This window comes from Caretta caretta, chromosome 10 (assembly GCF_965140235.1).
Source record: "Caretta caretta isolate rCarCar2 chromosome 10, rCarCar1.hap1, whole genome shotgun sequence".
NCBI classification, from domain to species: Eukaryota; Metazoa; Chordata; order Testudines; family Cheloniidae; genus Caretta; species Caretta caretta.
The window spans coordinates 67831085-67848727 of NC_134215.1; the positions used below are offsets into that span (position 1 = coordinate 67831085).

The 17643-nt window shown below is 40.5% G+C and overlaps 1 protein-coding gene across 3 annotated transcripts in view; it reads left to right on the forward strand.

Annotated features, from left to right (window-relative positions):
- Nucleotides 1-14017, forward strand: part of ADAMTSL3 (ADAMTS like 3) — a 279815-nt gene extending 265798 nt beyond the window's left edge. For all 3 annotated transcript variants that reach the window (XM_075133138.1, XM_048867323.2, XM_048867322.2), the window contains exons 27-31: nt 2685-2874; nt 6528-6732; nt 8094-8203; nt 10139-10353; nt 12044-14017. In XM_075133138.1, the coding sequence (XP_074989239.1) occupies nt 2685-2874; nt 6528-6732; nt 8094-8203; nt 10139-10353; nt 12044-12153 (830 nt within the window). In that variant the 3' untranslated portion in view covers nt 12154-14017. The remainder of the gene's footprint in view (nt 1-2684; nt 2875-6527; nt 6733-8093; nt 8204-10138; nt 10354-12043) is intronic.
- The last annotated feature ends 3626 nt before the right edge of the window (nt 14018-17643 follow it).

A 17643-nucleotide genomic window follows, 5' to 3' on the forward strand; every position in this document is an offset into this window, starting at 1 on the left:
AAAGCACCTAAGAAAGCTATGTACCCAAGTCCCATTGAAAGTTTGGGAGTTAGGCACCTGCCTCCCTTTTAGACATTTTTGAAATTCTCACCCAATAACTCAATAACAGGAGAATTCTAAAGGGATTTTAAAAGCAAATGTTTTAGAAAATTGGAATCAGTTATTTATCATATATCTCATGTACAAGGCCTTTCATTTTCAGTTTTTACTGATTTTTTTTAACCAAAACCCCCCCAGGGTTTACAAAAGATATTATGACTTTTTTTTACCAATTTTCACCTGAATTTTGGACCACTCAAGAACATGAGAATACTGATTATGTTAAAAAAAAATCCAGTACATTACATTAGGTAGAGGTATGTGTATATGTAGGCGTATGTATGTATATGTCAGTGTTCAGCTCCTCAAAAAAAGAAGGGTAGGAACTCGCCAGAGCCGGCTCCCTGCTCCAGAAGGGAAGATGGTGACTTGGTAACCTAAGCCGTTCAAGTAATTCTGGGCTGCCATCTCTCCTTCTGGAGTGAGCCTGAAAGCAGAAGAGGTGGAGAAGGCAGTGTGAGATGGCACCCTGGCCTCCTCCACCTCTTCTGCTTCTAGGCCTGCTCTGGAAAGAGAGATGGCAGGTCAATTATCTGGGCTGCACAGGTTACCAGTTGCCATCTCTCCCTCTGGGAATCCCTGGGGTCCATACAGGTTACCAAGCAGCCATCTCTCATTCTGGAGTGGGAAGCTGGGTTGGAAGTACTCTTACTTTTCTCCATTTGTTGCTGTTTTGTTGTCCTCCTATCCCCTAATAATTCTGATATTTATGTAGAAAACTGTGACGTTCATTTTTTGCACTGATTTTCACCTGTTTTTAAATTTTTATTATAAGCATTGATAAATTCCTGAGGAATTTTAAACAACATAAAAATCAGAAATAAAGGGCCTTGCTCATATTTTACGGATAGCAATATGATTTGGCTTACTGTTTATGGACAAAAGATCAACAGAAGATATAATGTGTGATCCTGCAATCCTTTACTTCGATAAGCAGGAGTAGTCCAATGACTGCCACTAGACTGTGTATGTGAATGAGGACTACTTTAGTATGTAAGTGCTTGCAGGATCAGAGCCAGAGTTATCTGATTACTACAGTGTAGTGATTTTACTAGAAATGTATCCGTGGTCAAAATATTGCCTATTGATGACAAATCTGAAATTAAAAGTAAAGCTAAGTATTAATTTATTAAAACTATTAGAAAACATTACATGTGAGGGTCATATCCTGCCCTCAGACCATGAGTGTGTATGTTATTGAAGCTAGTGGAGTTCTGCGTATAGACCTAGTTAAGTATATGGCATCTGGTGTCTTTTGTCTGCCTGCATTTTGTTTGTTTACCAATACATTTCATATTCATATTGGTCAGTATTTTTACTGGGGATTTTTTTTCAGTCATGAGCTTTGATTTTGAGAATTGCACATGTGGATGGTTCATCATTTATGTATCCAAACCTTTTTGAAAATGTGAGGACTTCATTGGTGGTTTTTGTACAGTAGGCATACTGAGGGCACTGCTGCACAGTGGCATCATAGTTAAACAAACAATACAAAAAGAAAAGAAGTACTTATGGCACCTTAGAGACTAACCAATTTATTTGAGCATGAGCTTTCGTGAGCTACAGCACTTCATCGGATGTAGCTGTAGCTCACGAAAGCTCATGCTCAAATAAATGGGTTAGTCTCTAAGGTGCCACAAGTACTCCTTTTCTTTTTGCGAATACAGACTAACACGGCTGTTACTCTGAAACAAACAATACAGTTTCTCCATCACTGTTCAGCCAGTAAATTTAACCATTTCTGCTTTGAAAAAAGCCCTTTGGTATTATTTTAAGAAACCCAGAAGTAATTAGGAAACACTGAAAAACAATGAGTTAAAGAATTCAGTATGTGCTGTTGGACTGAGGCTGTGGATACAGCTGGTAGCTATCAATTATTCTTGGTTATTACAGAAAAATCTGACTCCTTCTGTAATCATATAAAAATCTGTCAGCATTGCATAGTACTTCATCTTTTACCAAGTGTCAAAAAACGGGGGAGAGTGTGTGGAAAGGAACTCATTTGGAATTGTGATCAAACATAAGGGCTATAATTGTTGGAGATGACCAGTCTTTAATATAGTGGGTTCTTTTTTCCAAAAAAAAAAAAATCCTTTTTCATCTTGCCATATGCTTTAGTGGCTAATTATTTATGCATTAGGTGCATTTTCTGTAGTTTATACCAGGCAAGATTCTCTTAAATCTTGAAATTATGCAAGGGGTCTGGAGTATTGATAAGCTCTATACAGAATTGGCTCTTTACAGAACAGCAAGAAACATGGAGAGCATTATTTACCGTTTCCTTTTTTAATGCTCACTATATAAAGAATGCTATGAAAGCCTTTAAAGAGATTCATCAGTTCCTACTGTGAGCAAATTCTGTCCTTCTGCACACACACTGATCCTATTGACTTCCTTGGGAGGTTCATGTGCATACCTGATGGCAGAATTTGACCTTACATGTTAGACAGGAACTAAGATTTTTTCCACAACGAGCATGGCGGCTTCTGTCTCACGGAAACTGCTGTAGCACAAACACAGTTGTTACACAGTTACTATCTATAATGGTTTTTCTCACTAATTTTCATTTGCATTTCTTCTCCTAGTGACAGACTATAAATGGGAATATGCTGAGTGGAGGCCTTGCTCTGCTACCTGTGGGAATTCAGGAACCCACTTCAGAAGGCTGCAGTGTGTGAATTCCGAAGACCAAAAAGTGAATGAATCATTATGTGAAGACCGTCAGAAGCCAGTGGTTAGTTATCAGTCCTGCAACATACATGACTGTCCTGCCAGGTAAACCCCTTCGTGTTGTGTTTCAATCTCTATTAATACTTCCTTTTAAAATATGTACATGAACCCCTGAAATTGTTTCCATGTGTTCTACTGTGACTCTGAAATATTCTAGCTTTTGTGCAGTGATGAGTCCTAAGGCAAGGGAGATGTGAAGACCCGCCATCAGCAATTATAGGAATACTAATTCTTTTAGGGACAGGGCAGCATTCAGTCAGAATTTTAAGCAACTTGATATCAGAACAGCATGGTTCAGAGCTCTAAATTTCAAAATATCTACCAAAGGGGTCATCCTGAAGTCATTTTTAACACCAAAGTAGACTCTCAAGATGGAACAGTTCATATTTGTGGATTAGATGGTAAACGCCTTGTAAAACATACTTGCTAAGGAAGTGTTAATGGTAATCAATCAAACAGCTAAAATATTGATATACTTGCATATTACTTTTAGATAGAGATCTAGTTTGGCCATGCATCCTGTCCTAGATAGACTTGAGGCCTTCCCAAAATTCCTGACAGTTTCCGAGTGGAGTGGGGACATCCCCAGGGCTGGCTAATCTGTCTGTGAAGTAGATTGTGTCTAGCTCTGCTTGGGTTCACAAGGTGTTTGGAAGAGAGTGGTGCAAGGTGTTCTTTCTCTTCCTTGTGCACTTGCACAGGAGCCAAAGGCTTGGTGTTTGCACTTGCAGAGGACAAAGTTAGAGTGTGTTTATCATGAACAAAAAGCAAAGGAGTACTTGTGGCACCTTGGAGACTAACACATTTATTTGAGCATAAGCTTTCGTGAGCTACAGCTCACTTCATCGGATGCAGATGCATCCTATGAAGTGAGCTGTAGCTTACGAAAGCTTATGCTCTAATAAATTTGTTAGTCTCTAAGGTGCCACAAGTACTCCTTTGCTTTTTGCTAATACAGACTAACACGGCTGCTACTCTGAAATGTATCATGAACAGTGGTGCTAGACAGCGGAGCTTGCCATGGAACATTGTTACCCACTGGCTAGCAGAACAGGGTTGATGCAGAGGGGGAATATGTACTGTAACTGCTTACTGTCTGATCTACCTATCATATACCTACAGGACCTATCACCATAGTATCTCAGTCTTTCAGACTGTGTTGCAGCTCGCTTTCTGGCATGCAGTTCCTCACCAATCTTGTTGGCCTTCTGGCTAAGTCAACTAGAATGCCTCTGGGAACTGCTCTTGGGACAACATGTCTGTGCACGTGATGCAGACACACAAAAAGCTTTAGCTGTAACAGCCAAGAACTCAACTCCAGTTTTACCACTCACTTCCCATGGCTTGCAAGGAACTTTCCTCCCTGTCAAAGTTCTGTTCCCAGCCTGCAGCAGCAACACTTGCTGCCACATGAATACAAGCACTTTGCATCTCCTGTCAGGAAAGGGCGTCTCCTAATTGCCAGCAATGTAAAATTCACGAGGGAGGGAAAACTCATGCACATGTGTTGGAGTTGCTGGTCATTGGAAAATTGTTGGCAAGAAGTGTTAAGTCCTTAACTGACATTGTGGAAGTACAATTGCCAGTATGTTCTAAACTTTGTATTCTAAATATATAAAAAAACAAAACATAGCAACAGATAAATATAAGAAGAAATGTGTTTATATTTCAATATTGGCAGCCAAAAAACAGATCACTCGAAATTGTGAGTCTGAACTCAAGCCATCCCATAACAAGTGAATTTCCTGCCAATGGAAAAATACTAAAACAGAAATAATAATCTGAAGGAGTTTGAGAAGCATGGACTCCACTGCAGGCTTTCTTCTAAAATCAGGCCAGTCGACTCAGGTGAAAGAAAGAAGGAGAGAGTAATGTAAATACTTGAGGCACTAATGCACCTCTGAGGAGAATTCCGAACATGTAGTGAACTCTGGCACACAACTTGGCAAACTGTATTAAACTGGTCTGAGAGCAATTACATCAAAACTCTCACAGTTAATTCATATGATAAAACATACTAATACCTAAGTTCTCTCTGACCTAAAATATTCACTAAAGTGCTTTAACGTACTGTTTTACTTGTATTGTGTATTTTGCATAGAATTATTAGAATTTTAGAATATATCTATTAATATGTATATAGTTAATTAGAATTAGAATTTTGCATTTGTTTGCATGAATTGAAATGTTTGTTTCCATATCTACAGTACTTAAATTTTTCTATATTTATATTGGGATTTTGAATTAGAGCAGTATGAAAATATTTGAGTATATTTCCTTAATAAAAACATTTCCTTTAATAAAAGAATCTCGTCTCTTACATAAAGAGAGCCTCCTGATCCCTAAGAAATGGGTGTAGCAGGAGCTGCTAGTGACTGGCACAAACTGTCCCTTTTCCTGTTGCCTCCAGTATGGTCATTGACCAGGGAAGGGAAGTAGAAAGCATTTGAACTTCCAACTCCATTCCCCACATAAGTGGCCTGTGCACTGCTATTAACCCACTGGGCCACTCCCAGGATGACTCATAGAAGTATATGGAATTTCAGTGTAAAGTCAAAGTCATAGGCACCAATTCAGCAAAGCATTTCAGCATATGCTTCTCTTTAAGCTCATGCTGGGACTTCAGCACATGCTTAAAATGCACTAAGTACTTGCTGAACTGGGGCCTTACTGACCTATTGTACAGATACTGTAAATTTGTACAGTACTTGCAAGAAAAGTAAAATGAAGAAAAGAATGGGTGTCTTATTTTTAAAGGCAGTAATCCATCCTGAGTGGACAAACTACTTGGTCACAAGGGAACTAGATAATTGCTGATTAGAATAGCATATCCCTCCTATTTTCACAATTATACGACAAGTAATTTCCCAATCCCTATTTTTAGGTTGGATTTAGAAAAATATTAAATAGAATAAATTGAACCACCTCTTGCTTCTTCTGTTGTGCCCGTTGTTCCCAGCTGTTCAGATAAACACTAAATTATTCAACTTATCATCGATAGAAAAATGTTCAGGTCAGTCCTTTATATAACAAGCGCTTTATCAAGCAAATTTTGGTGACCTGTGACACCTGTTATATTAATTACATTTGGGTCACTACATGTCATTTTATAAGGTATGAAAGAGAGGTCTGTTATCAGTTCTGAAAGAATCTCTTAGATTCATAGATTTTTAAAGCCAGAAGAGACCATTATGATCAATGGTGGATTCTCTGTAACTTGAAGTCTTTAATCCATGATTTGAGGACTTCAGTAACTCAGCCAGAGGTTAGGGGTCTATCACAGGAGTGGGTGGATGAGGTTCTGTGGCCTGCAATGTGCAGGAGGTCAGATGAGATGATCATGATGGTCCCTTCTAACCTTAAAGTTTATGAGTCTATGGGTAATCATGTAGCCTGACCTCCAGCATAATACAGGCCAAAGAAATTCATCCAATAGTTTCTACATAAAGTCCATAACTTCTGTATGGCATATTTTCTTAAAAGGATGTCTTCTGAAAATCATCCCTATCAGTCCTGGCTCAGAAGAAACATTGCTTAGGAGGTCATAATATTGGCTCATATTTTTCTCATGTTAAGGAGCTGACTTTAGGCAAATGATAGTAAGTTCCTGTAGTTTTTATTTTTAGAGAATTTGCTGTGATATACTATTGTGTTTGCATTACTTTCCTATTTACTGTCAGTTTATCTTACATCCTCAGATGGGTAACTAGTCCATGGTCTGAGTGCTCTGCTTCTTGTGGTAATGGATTTCGCCAACGACAAGTAACTTGTCAACAAACAAAAGCAAATGGCACTACATTGATGTTGTCACCAGATGCCTATGTCAACAAGGATAGTCCACTGGGAAAGAAAAGGTGCACAGTTCGTTCATGTACAGAGTGGATAATTCAGTCATGGGGACAGGTAATCTACCCTTTGAAAATCTTGACTTGAAACTCACTGTAAATACAGCTATGCCATCATACCACAATCTTCAAATTTATGTTCTGACCTCCATGCTTGGTAGTTCTCTTACTGTTGGAAATCTTTGTAGATATTTCTTCATATTATAGTAGTTAATATTATTTGTTTTGTGGTGGTACCTAGAAGGCCTTAATCAGCATTGTGATTAGGCCTTAATCAGCACTGATTAGGCCTTAATCAGCATTGTGCAAGGTGCTGTACACTGGCATATAGGAAGAGCCCCAAAGGTGTGGTTAATGTTAGCTTTCAAACAATGTTTTACAAGTCTTGGCTCCTTTATTTTGCTATGTCTAGTAAGTTTACTTTATCGGTCAAAGAAAAGATATTCTGTGGAGATGTAGGCAGGGTATATGCAAGTTTTATCTGACAAGTGAGTCCTGCACAGAAAACAAAACATATGCTTTGAAACCCTAATGTTAGCATCACTTTATTTTATAACCTGGTCTGTTTCTCTCTCTCTCTCTCCCGCCCCAGTACTGGTACATTGCTTTTATTGCACTTGTACTGGAACTGTAGCTGTATCTGTGAAAAGGCAGGCATGTGGATGTGCTTTAACAGTAGATGACACAATATTTAAACAAGAGGAATTGTGCTCTTTACTTTCATGTTACAAATTGCAATAGCTTTTGAATTTACTGTGTTTTTTCAAGAGGACTGGTATGGTGTTTACTATTTGACCTTAATAAACATTTCAGAACCATTTCCCTGAATATTCACTCAAATAAAATTGATTTGTGTTCAGTTATGATTATTTCCCTTTTATGTCCATCTTCAGCAGTTCTTTTAACAAAGGCATTTACCAGAAGAATTAGCTTGAAGAAATGGTTAATTTTAAGTGAATTTTAGAAATTATTTGTAAAATGAAATTTTGAACTTGTACTTGCAAACATTCATACTGAAAGCCTGATTCAAAGTGATACATATAACCAATCATGGAACAGATTCCGTTCCATGTGCCCAGTCAAAATTAATAAATACAGCTTGAATTTTAAATATCAAATACTCACAAGAAACTGCTTGTGAGCAATCTACAGACCAAGAATTATTTGCAAATAATTTCAAGTAGTAATTTCAAAAGCTTCTGATGGACAATTCACAAAAAAAAAAAAAGATACTTTGGCAAGTTAAGTTTTCACTCTGAATTATTTTCTTAGCTCTGTTTACTATGGTATAACAAAGAAAAAATGTTTTAATGGACCATGCACAATCATATCCAAACAAGCAGGTAAAACTTACACTTTATATGGACATACATAAAGATTATCTTTTCTAATAGAAGATTTTTTAAATTTTATTTTTAGTGTTCTGGTCGCTGTGTTGGCCATGCTGTGGGTTTACAGCACCGTCACATTATATGTAAACATCACAATGGATCTCTCGTTCCAGATTCTTATTGTGACGAAAGAAAAAGGTACGCAGTTTGATATAGTATAGAAATTGTCCTGCTTTAGATAATACTTTTTACTTTATAGTATCTTTCATCCAATATTTCAGTGCACTTTTATAAACAATGAATTAAGCCAATCCCCCAGGAAATAGGTAATTATTAATATTCCAGTGCTACAGATTGAGTGAACTCCAGGTCTAGAGAAGTTAACTGACTTCCCATGTGTCACTTAGTATGTTAATGGCAAAGCCAGGACTAGAACCATGGAGTCTTGAGTCCCAGTCCCATGTTTAAAGCACACGAGACAACATTAACCACGCAAAGGATGTTAGTCCAGGATAGGGAGCAGGTCCAGAAAAATCTAAGGATGATGGACAAGAAAGAGAGATGGAGAGAAAATATAGAATCAAGCTGCTTAATTTTAGGTTAGAGATTGTATATGAGTTTTTTTCAGGCATCACTCAAATTAATTATCACTGTTAATTGTAATGGAAGCTGAAAAAAATTAGAAATAAAACACCACCCTTTACTATTTTTGAATCCCCCTCATCCTTGCATTGAAACCCTCTCCTGCTGAAAGAGAGGGTAAGGGAACTACTTGTCAGATACCACAATACAGTCCAAGCCCTACATTCCTCCAGAACAGAAAAGTCACTTGCCTTTTCACTGTTTGAATCCTAAATGGGCCACAGTGTGTGTCTTTGACTTAAAACAACTTTAATGACTAAACAGGCCAAGAGAAATGGGGTATTTTTTGCTCTGTGACACACATATATTGTATGTGATAGATTTTTACTTTTTTAATATCCTACTGTATGTTTGGGTCCAGTAAAAAATTAAAATTAAATACGTCTTATTAAATATGTAGAGGCCTGCCATAGTTTTCATGTCATTGTTGAATTGGGCCTCTACTGATAATACTGATCTCAGAGTACTGTGCTGAAGATTAAGTTTTGTAAAATTACAAAGTTCTTCTGGGCATCATAATATGCAGCATATGGATCAATCTGATGTTTTGTGAGCACTGAAATAAGGCAGATGTTTCTTTGAAAGCACACACTATGCTTCCTCTAAGTGTATGATGCCAAAGCTGTACACCCTTTTACATTTAGGCCAAGAAATATAAAATTGAATAAATATGAGCATATGACTCTGATAATCTGTTCTCCAGAGCCGTGTTCTTTCTAGGCATCCTTTCCTTTTGTTTTTAGCTTCTAAGTAGCTCCCTGTTAAAGGAAAATTACAGCTTTGACATCACAAGATCTTAATTCCAGCAGATTGTGTTAGCGTATGTGAAATTTTTTTGGCATGTGCTTAAGTGTTTTACTAAATCAGGGCCTACATAGGGTGGGCATAACCTCAAAAATTAATAGGACAATTTGCCCCATAATATAGTATATTAGAGAGACAAGGTGAGTGACGTAATATCCAGTATCTTTTATTGGACCAACTTCTGTTGATGAGAGAGATAAGCTTCATTCAATAAAAGAAATTACCTCACCCACCTTGTCCTTCTAAATTGTGAGCATTTTAAAGGCATTTTCACTAAACATTAGGGCTGAAATCTTTGCCCCAGAAAGTAAATGTCAAAACTCCCCCTTACTTCAACAGGCCAAGATTTCACCCCAGAAGGTAAAAATGTTTGAGAAGTTTTAGTATCAGTGGGATAGGAGGATGCTATTCTGTATCGGAGTGCTTATGTATAAAGCATCTATAGCATTCAATACGTTAAATGGTGAATTGACTTTAAAATGGGGTTTTGTTTTCTAACTAAAAACTTTCTTGTCGATATTTTGCATAAACACCAACAGTTTCTTCTGTCCCAAGTAAAGGAGCAGTAGTTAAAATAAACTGGGACATATTTCTTCTCATTTTGTGATGACTGACATATAACAAATAACTCTGTGCTAAGAAGCATCTAGCACACAACTGTTTAACTATCATGTTTTTTCTCCACAGATCAGCTGTCAGAAGAAACTGTTCTTCAGAGATGTGTGATGTGTATTGGCGGACAGGTCCATGGAGGCCCTGCAGTGTAGACTGTGGAAGTGGATTCCAGTCACGACGAGTAAACTGTGTACACAGGAAGAAGAATAAACCTGTGGCTGATCAGTACTGTGGGTGGAGGAAGAGACCAATGACCTGGCAACATTGCAATGTCGCTTCCTGTGGCAGTACGTAAACATTTATTTATATCTGAGCATAGTCATAGTTTGTAGTAGTTATATTTAGAGAGCAACTCCAGACTGTACCCTAATAATTTTGCAAGTGTCTGATTGCACATCAAAGGTAAAGCTATTTTCTCCAACAAACACTTCATTATCCCTGCTATACTTTTCTCCCGTTCTGGGTCACTTTGATATTTAAGAATTAAAAGCGCCAGTTAGCATCAGGCATATTATGGGTTAATCATATACAGGTTTCCCCAACACAGCCAGTACAACTCATTTATGAATCTCTGAGCACATTGCTGATTTTACCAAATTGTGGGGTAGTTTTGTGAAATGGACAATAGATAAGTGGATATGATGAGATCACCAGTCATTTTATTTGTGACAGCGTTTGAACCCCTGTTGCTAGAGATGAAATGCTAGTGTAATAATTGTTACCATCAGTGATGAGCTGCCAAAATCTTAACAACTGGCTCCCACCTCACCCCATGAGAGGGTCGTGGCCCACCCCCCGCCACCTGGGACTCCTGCCCCATCCAACCCCCCGCATTCCTTGACGCACGCCCCCCTGGGACCCCTGCCCCATATACCCCCTCCCCTGTCCCCTGACTGCGCCCAGAACCGGGCAGGAGGGTCTCGTGGGCCACTGTAGTGGGTGCCCACCCCGCCCCTAAGAGCCAGAGGGACCTGCTGTGGCGAGGTGGGAAGTCCCGGAGGTGCTTCCCTGGGGCAGCTCCCAGGAAGCATCTGACAGGTTCCTCTGGCTCCTAGAGGCGGGGGAGCATAGCTGGGGGGGGAGCAGGGGGAGCGGCCACTCCCACACTGATCACATCAAAAGTGGCATCTTAGGTGCCGACTCCCTGGGTGCTCCAGGGCTGGAGCCCGCACGAGGAAAATTTGGTGGTGCAGAGCACCCACCGGCAGCTCCCTGCCCCGCGCCCAGCACCAGCTCACCTCCGCTCTGCCTCCAGCTCCTCCCCTGAACGTGCCGCCCTGCCCTGCTTCTCGGCCCCCCTGCCGCCAGCTGTTCGCGTGGGAAGCCTGGGAGGGCTGAGATGCAGATGGCTGCTTCGCGCTCAGGCCAGGAAGGCAGAGGTGAGCTGGGGCGGGGAGCGGTTCCCCTGCACGCCCCCGGGTTACCTGCTGTGGCGTGGGCGGCCCTCCTCGCGCCCTCCCACCCCAGCTCACCTCTGCCTCCCTGGGCCTGAGCGCAAAGCCGCCGCCTGCTTCTCAGCCCTCCCAGGCTTCCCGCCAAACAGCTGATTTGCAGGAAGCCAGGGTGGGGGGGGCGGAGAAGCAGGGGGGAGTGCATTCTGGGGAGGAGGCAGAGTGGAGGTAAGGTGAGCTGGGGCCAGGCGTGGGGCGGGGAGCTGCTGGTGGGTGCTCTGCACCCACCAAATTTTCCCTGTGGGTGCTCCAGCCCTGGAGCACCCACGGAGTCGGCGCCTAAGGCGCCACTTTTGGCCGGTGGTTAAATTTAGAAGCCCTTTTAGAACTGGTTGTCCCTCGCAGGACAACCGGTTCTGAAAGGGCTTTTAAATTTAACAAACGGTTCTAGTGAACCGGTGCGAACCGGCTCCAGCTCACCACTGGTTACCATCAAACTATTGTTTGTGTGAAACTATAATGATTAGTTTTACTATTTATCCCTTATTCATTATAAAGCCTTTTAATGTTTAAATATATTTTTCAGAAGGCGAATGCAAGGATACAACTCACTACTGTACATTTGTAAAACATCTAAAGTTATGCTTGATAGACCTCTACAAACAAAGGTGTTGTCAGTCATGTCAAGAAGTGTAATTCTTCTGTGGAAAGTTCATGATGCTGCAGTGAAGAGATGAGAAAACAGGTTCATTAAATCTAGACTGTTCAAAGGATATTCTTGTAAATAAGACAGTAGGCATAATAGTTAAATGGATGCATGGGATTGATGAAAACCAGCATTGTAGATTGATGTGCTTGAGCGGAAATTTTGCTGGAAGCTTACATTGGCCACTCTACTGCAGTGGAACTTTTAATGTTTTAAAGATTTTCGTGTCTGGATTAAGAGGAGAATATCATGGCACATCATCTGTGGAACGTCACATGTCATCATAGTATAATTTTATTGGGGAAAAACAACATTATCTAGAAAGCACCAGGTAATGCTTACTTCCCTTTACTTATAAGAAAGTCTAAATCACAAAATCCTTTGAAGAATTTTGGAATGCAGCAACTGAGGTCCCTTTTTATTTTCATTGTGTTATCAAATTTAACAAGATATTTAAATCTATAGAAGCAGTGGCTTGTAGCTATAACGTTTTTTGGCAGTGATTACATTTTCATAAACAGCCTGAGCTTAAACTATGAATAAGGGTCAATCTCACAGGACAATTTTATTGAGATTAGCTGTCGGCTGGATACACAGCAGTACATTTCATTTTTCATTCCTGTATTTATGTGTATGCATTGTAGATGCTGTTATGATTTTCAAAACAGCAATGGTTCTGTTTTTGAATAAATGAGGTGTCATTTTCCTTTGCTCCTATTTTTGTACTCCAGTCTCACTGAAATATGATCAAAATAGTGGCATGATTAATCTTCTCTATTGATCTTAAATTAGACTCAAGACTTTCTTATAAGAGCTGTGAATGAAATGTTCATGAGCACTATTCTCTTGCTCATAGTCAATTGGGGACCTAAAGCCAATAACTGGTCAAATGTGCCTGTCCAACTCTATCCCTTCAATAAATATTTTCTACTTTCCAGTCATGGAAAAAAGTAAGAGGAAAGAGTTGTTATATATGAAGGTAAATGTGTAAGAAATCAATTCCATTCAAGCTGATTTTTCATCATGATCATTATCCATTCAAGCCTTTTGTGTGTTAGTAAATTCTGACCATGACATTCTTAAGTAAATCTTTTTCTGGACTACAAATTATATGCCTGATAGGGCTAAACATTTTGCTTTACCCCAGAGAAGCCTGCACAAGGCTGAAGATGGCATTTTTTTTCTTTTGCAGCTTCCAACTGTTGCACAAATTGGAAGCCTGAATGCATATCTTGAATTGGAGCCTGCGTTAGTAGATTATTAGACTGCATTGAATTGTGATTAGTAGGCATGCTGTAAGAACAATTTTAGAAACAGTATTCCTATACCATGGGTTTGCATCACTGAAAATTAGACTAGCACTACTGTATAGAAAGTGTTTAAAGTGGGCAGTTCCCTAGCTGACTGCAAAGGGAGGATATTCCTGATCATTACCTTTTTAATCAATAATGGGTCTTGATTGCTTAAGCAGTTTTTTAAATTAAAAGAAAACACTTGTAAAATACTTTTGTATATATTTATTGTTTGATTTTAAAGTGCAATATTTTGTTTTGTACAGTGTGTAATAAAGATTTTGAGACATATATTTTTCTTATTACCAAAATTTCTTATTCATGTTTTTTCTTTGTATTTAAAGTTTTTAAATGTTAACACATAGCACTCCTTTGCTTTTTTTATTTTATCTTTGGTTAAGTATGCATGCTATTTGGAGGCAGTGCTGTAAATGATTGTTATTGCAATTGGCATGACATTCCTCTAGGTTATTTTTACTGCTTCTCCAGTAACCAAAGATGGCTAACATTTATTTTTCATTGATATTTCTGAAATAAACTCTACTTTAGTTATTCATCTGCACTATTATACAGAGATTGTTTATTAAGTCATTTTCATAGAAGGTAGGATATGTTGCTGTTACCAGTGTTATGTTACCATTCTGTTCCTTCCCTATTTTTAACTTCTCAAAAACAGCAGTATTTCTCTAATTTTGCTGGTTTCTGGACCAGATCTTCAGCCCCACTACAGTTTGCGTGACACTGCTCTAGAGATGTGATGCAGACTTAAAACTGCCTTACATAGGTAGGAGATTCTTCCAGTACTAACAAATTCTTGTGAGCAGCTTTATAATACACTCTCACTCTTTCTCTCATTCACACCTTGTAACTCCCGGCATATGGAATATGTGTGGGTGGTAGAGGGGAGGAGATAGCCAAAATGCTGCTGTGCACTAGCAACCCCAGCTGCTGAAACAGCTCCTTGGACGCCATTGCAGATGGGTGTGAATTAGAACACGCCTGGGGCTGTCATAAGTTGCACTGAGCACTGAACCAGGATTGCATGTAAATGTGGAGTACAGCCCTTCCGCTCTTCCCTGCTGAGGAAATAATTGTGTTTGAAGAGTAATCCTAGATGTTAATAATGAAATATTATACATGGAATCCTATTTTCAGTATCGTTTATGTGCCACCAACCAGCTCTTTTTCTGACTAGCCTTTAGAGATAAGGAATTCTGCATAACCATTATACAGACCATTTTGGTGGCATGGTGTATAAAATGTCTTTTAGAATTGTGATTGAGCCTGTTTCAGTAATTTTTCTACTTTTTCATCTTTGAATACTGGGGCACCATAAAATCTTCATTTTAATGGTCAAGAAGGATATTTCACTGGGAATATTAGTATTCCAACCTATTTATTCTGACATTTTTAATACCACTTTGTTTGGAGAAGAATTGACATAAAAACTTGAAAATGTCTGTTGCTGTAGGAATCTTGATAATACCAAAACTACCTACAGCACTGTTGGGCTGCTGTGCTTTTGATGTTGTTATTCTTAGAAGCATCACCTCCAGTATTTTCAACAGTAACATCAGAAAGGCAAAGGGTTGCCAATTTTCTAATTGCTGAAAACCAAACAGCCTTGCCCCACCCCCTGCCCCATCCCTTCCCTGGGGCCCTGCGTCTTCCCCTGAGGCCCCACCCCTGCTCACTCCTGTGCCCCCTCCCTCTGTCCCTCGCTTTCCACTTCCCACCTTGCTCACTCCCCTCTCTCCCGGGACTCTCCTGCTGCCTGCAGAGCCTGGCTGGGAAGAGCTGATGCGGAGCCTGCCCACCTGCCCAGTTGGGGCACAGCGGTTGGGCTCTGGCTCAGAAAAGGAGCACAGTTAGCACCAGGGTAGTCAATTGTTTTTTGTCAAGGGCCACATTTCTTGGTCAAGGTATAGTGGAGATCCAGACACCAGAGAAAATAATAAAAAACAATAATGATAATGATAAGTAAATAAAAAGATTTCGGGGTCTGTTCAAAAGCGTCTGGCAGTCTGGATTTGGCTCGCGGTCTGCCTATTGACTACCCCTGGTTAGCACACTCACAGCCTTTTAATATTCCCCTTTCCTATTCTTTCTATTTCAATGTACAACTGTACTGAGTTTTTCCTGAGTTCACTTAATCTCCCCATTGACTTATAATTAAATTAGAGCCTGCTAGCGTAGTGAAAATGATGGTGAGATTTTATTGTTTGATTTGATCTGATCTGTGCCATAGTATTTGCATAAACCCAAGGTGGATGCTTAATTACAATTTTTCTGTTTTCAGGGGAGCTACAGTTAACGTAGGTATTTTGCCCAGTTTGTGTAACATCCAATTCTGCAAGGCCATCTCTGTAAATTTGCATTGGTTTAATTAGCACCCCCCTGGGAACAGCACAAACTGCTGCAGCGAGCACATCAAACATAAACCTGCATGCTTACAGTTTCACCATTTGCCATGTTTAGCAGAGTATTAGTAAGCCATGACAAAATTGATGTAAAACTATAGGATAATATAATTTACATTTGATACCAGCTATCTCAAGATTAACAAAACAAGGCACTAACATGTTGATATCAGAAGTGCCAAACCTGCAAAAAACCACAGGAATTGGGCTTGTTTTTGGCTTAATTGGCTTGCGAGTTGCTTGCTGGCTAGTTTTTTGGCTTGTAGCTTGTTGCTTGGTGTAGCTTGTTGCTTCTTTTTTTATCAGCTCCTGGCAAGCCGGGGCAAGGGGCAAGCAGAGGCAAGGGGTGGAGAGAGTCAGGAATGCACAGCAGGCCCCCCACAGTCCCAGACTGCATGTCGGGGGGGGGGGGGGAATCTAGTCACATAGAGTGTTGGGGTTCTTAGGGATTGGCTTGTTTTGGCCTTGTTTTGAAATGGGATTAACTTGATTTTTGGCTTATTGTGCAAGTTGGGGTGCTTATTTACTGTGTGAAAGCTGGCAACTGTGGTTGATATATTAAGTCAACTATATTAAGATAATATATTCTGAATTTTGTTTTTACCTTTAAGAAAATAAAAATCCTCACCCAGAAGAGAGCAGGCAGAGAATTTAGTTCATAATCTAACATCACATCCCCATCACAGAAAATGTTTATATTTACATGTCAGTTACCAGTTTGTGTCAGGGCACTGGTGTGCAGAGGGACGGTCCAGTCTCTCTTCTGCTCTGCCACTCTTCTCTGGGCTCAGACTACACTCAGTGGGGTGAGCTGAGGCCTAGGGGGTGGGGGGGGGGGTCTGCAGTAGGCAGAAACAAGGTCTGGAGGGTGCAAATCGTACTGGGAGTTCCTATTGGTAGGGGGTCCCTGCACTAGTGTTATGGTTTCTATGGGTATGAGTCCCCACCCTAGGTTAGGGTTCCTATTTCAGGGGATTTGGGGCTAGGTTTAAGGTTCCTATGGATAGGGGTCCCAGCCCTAGGGTTAGGGTTCCTATGGGTAGGAGTCCCTGCCCTAGTGTTAAAGTTCCTATGAGTAGGGGTTCCCGTCTTAGGCTTTCTATGGGTAGGGGAATGGGGCTAAGGTTAGGGTTTCTATAGGTGGGGGACTTGGGGCTAGAGTGAGGGTTCCTATGGGTAGGGGTCCCAGCCCTAGGCTTAGAGTTCTTATGGGTTGGGGTCCCTGCCCTATGGTTAGGGTTCCTATGGGTAGGGGTCCCTGCTCCAGGGTTAGTATCCCTGTGGGTCGGGAACTTGGGCCTAAGGTTAAGATTGCTATGGGTAGGGGTCCCTACCCTAGGATTATGGTTCCTATGGGTTGGGGACTTGGGGCTAGAGTTAGTGTTCCTATGGGTAGGGGTTCCCACCCTAGGGTTAGGGTTGCTATGAGTAGAGGTCCCACCATAGTGTTAGGGTTCCTATGGGTGTGGCATTTGGGGCTAGGCTTAAGGTTCCTATGGACAGGGGACTTGGGGCTTGGGTTAGGGTTTCTAAGGGTAGGTACCCCACCTTAGGGTTAGGGTTCCTATGGGTATGGGATTTGGGGCTAGACTTAAGGTTCCTATGGACAGGGGACTTAGGGCTTGGGTTAGGGTTTCTAAGGGTAGGTACCCCACCTTAGGGTTAGGGTTCCTATGGGTATGGGATTTGGGGCTAGACTTAAGGTTCATATGGGTAGGGGAATTGGGGCTAGGGTTAGGGTTCCTGTGGATAGGGGTCCCCTCCCTAG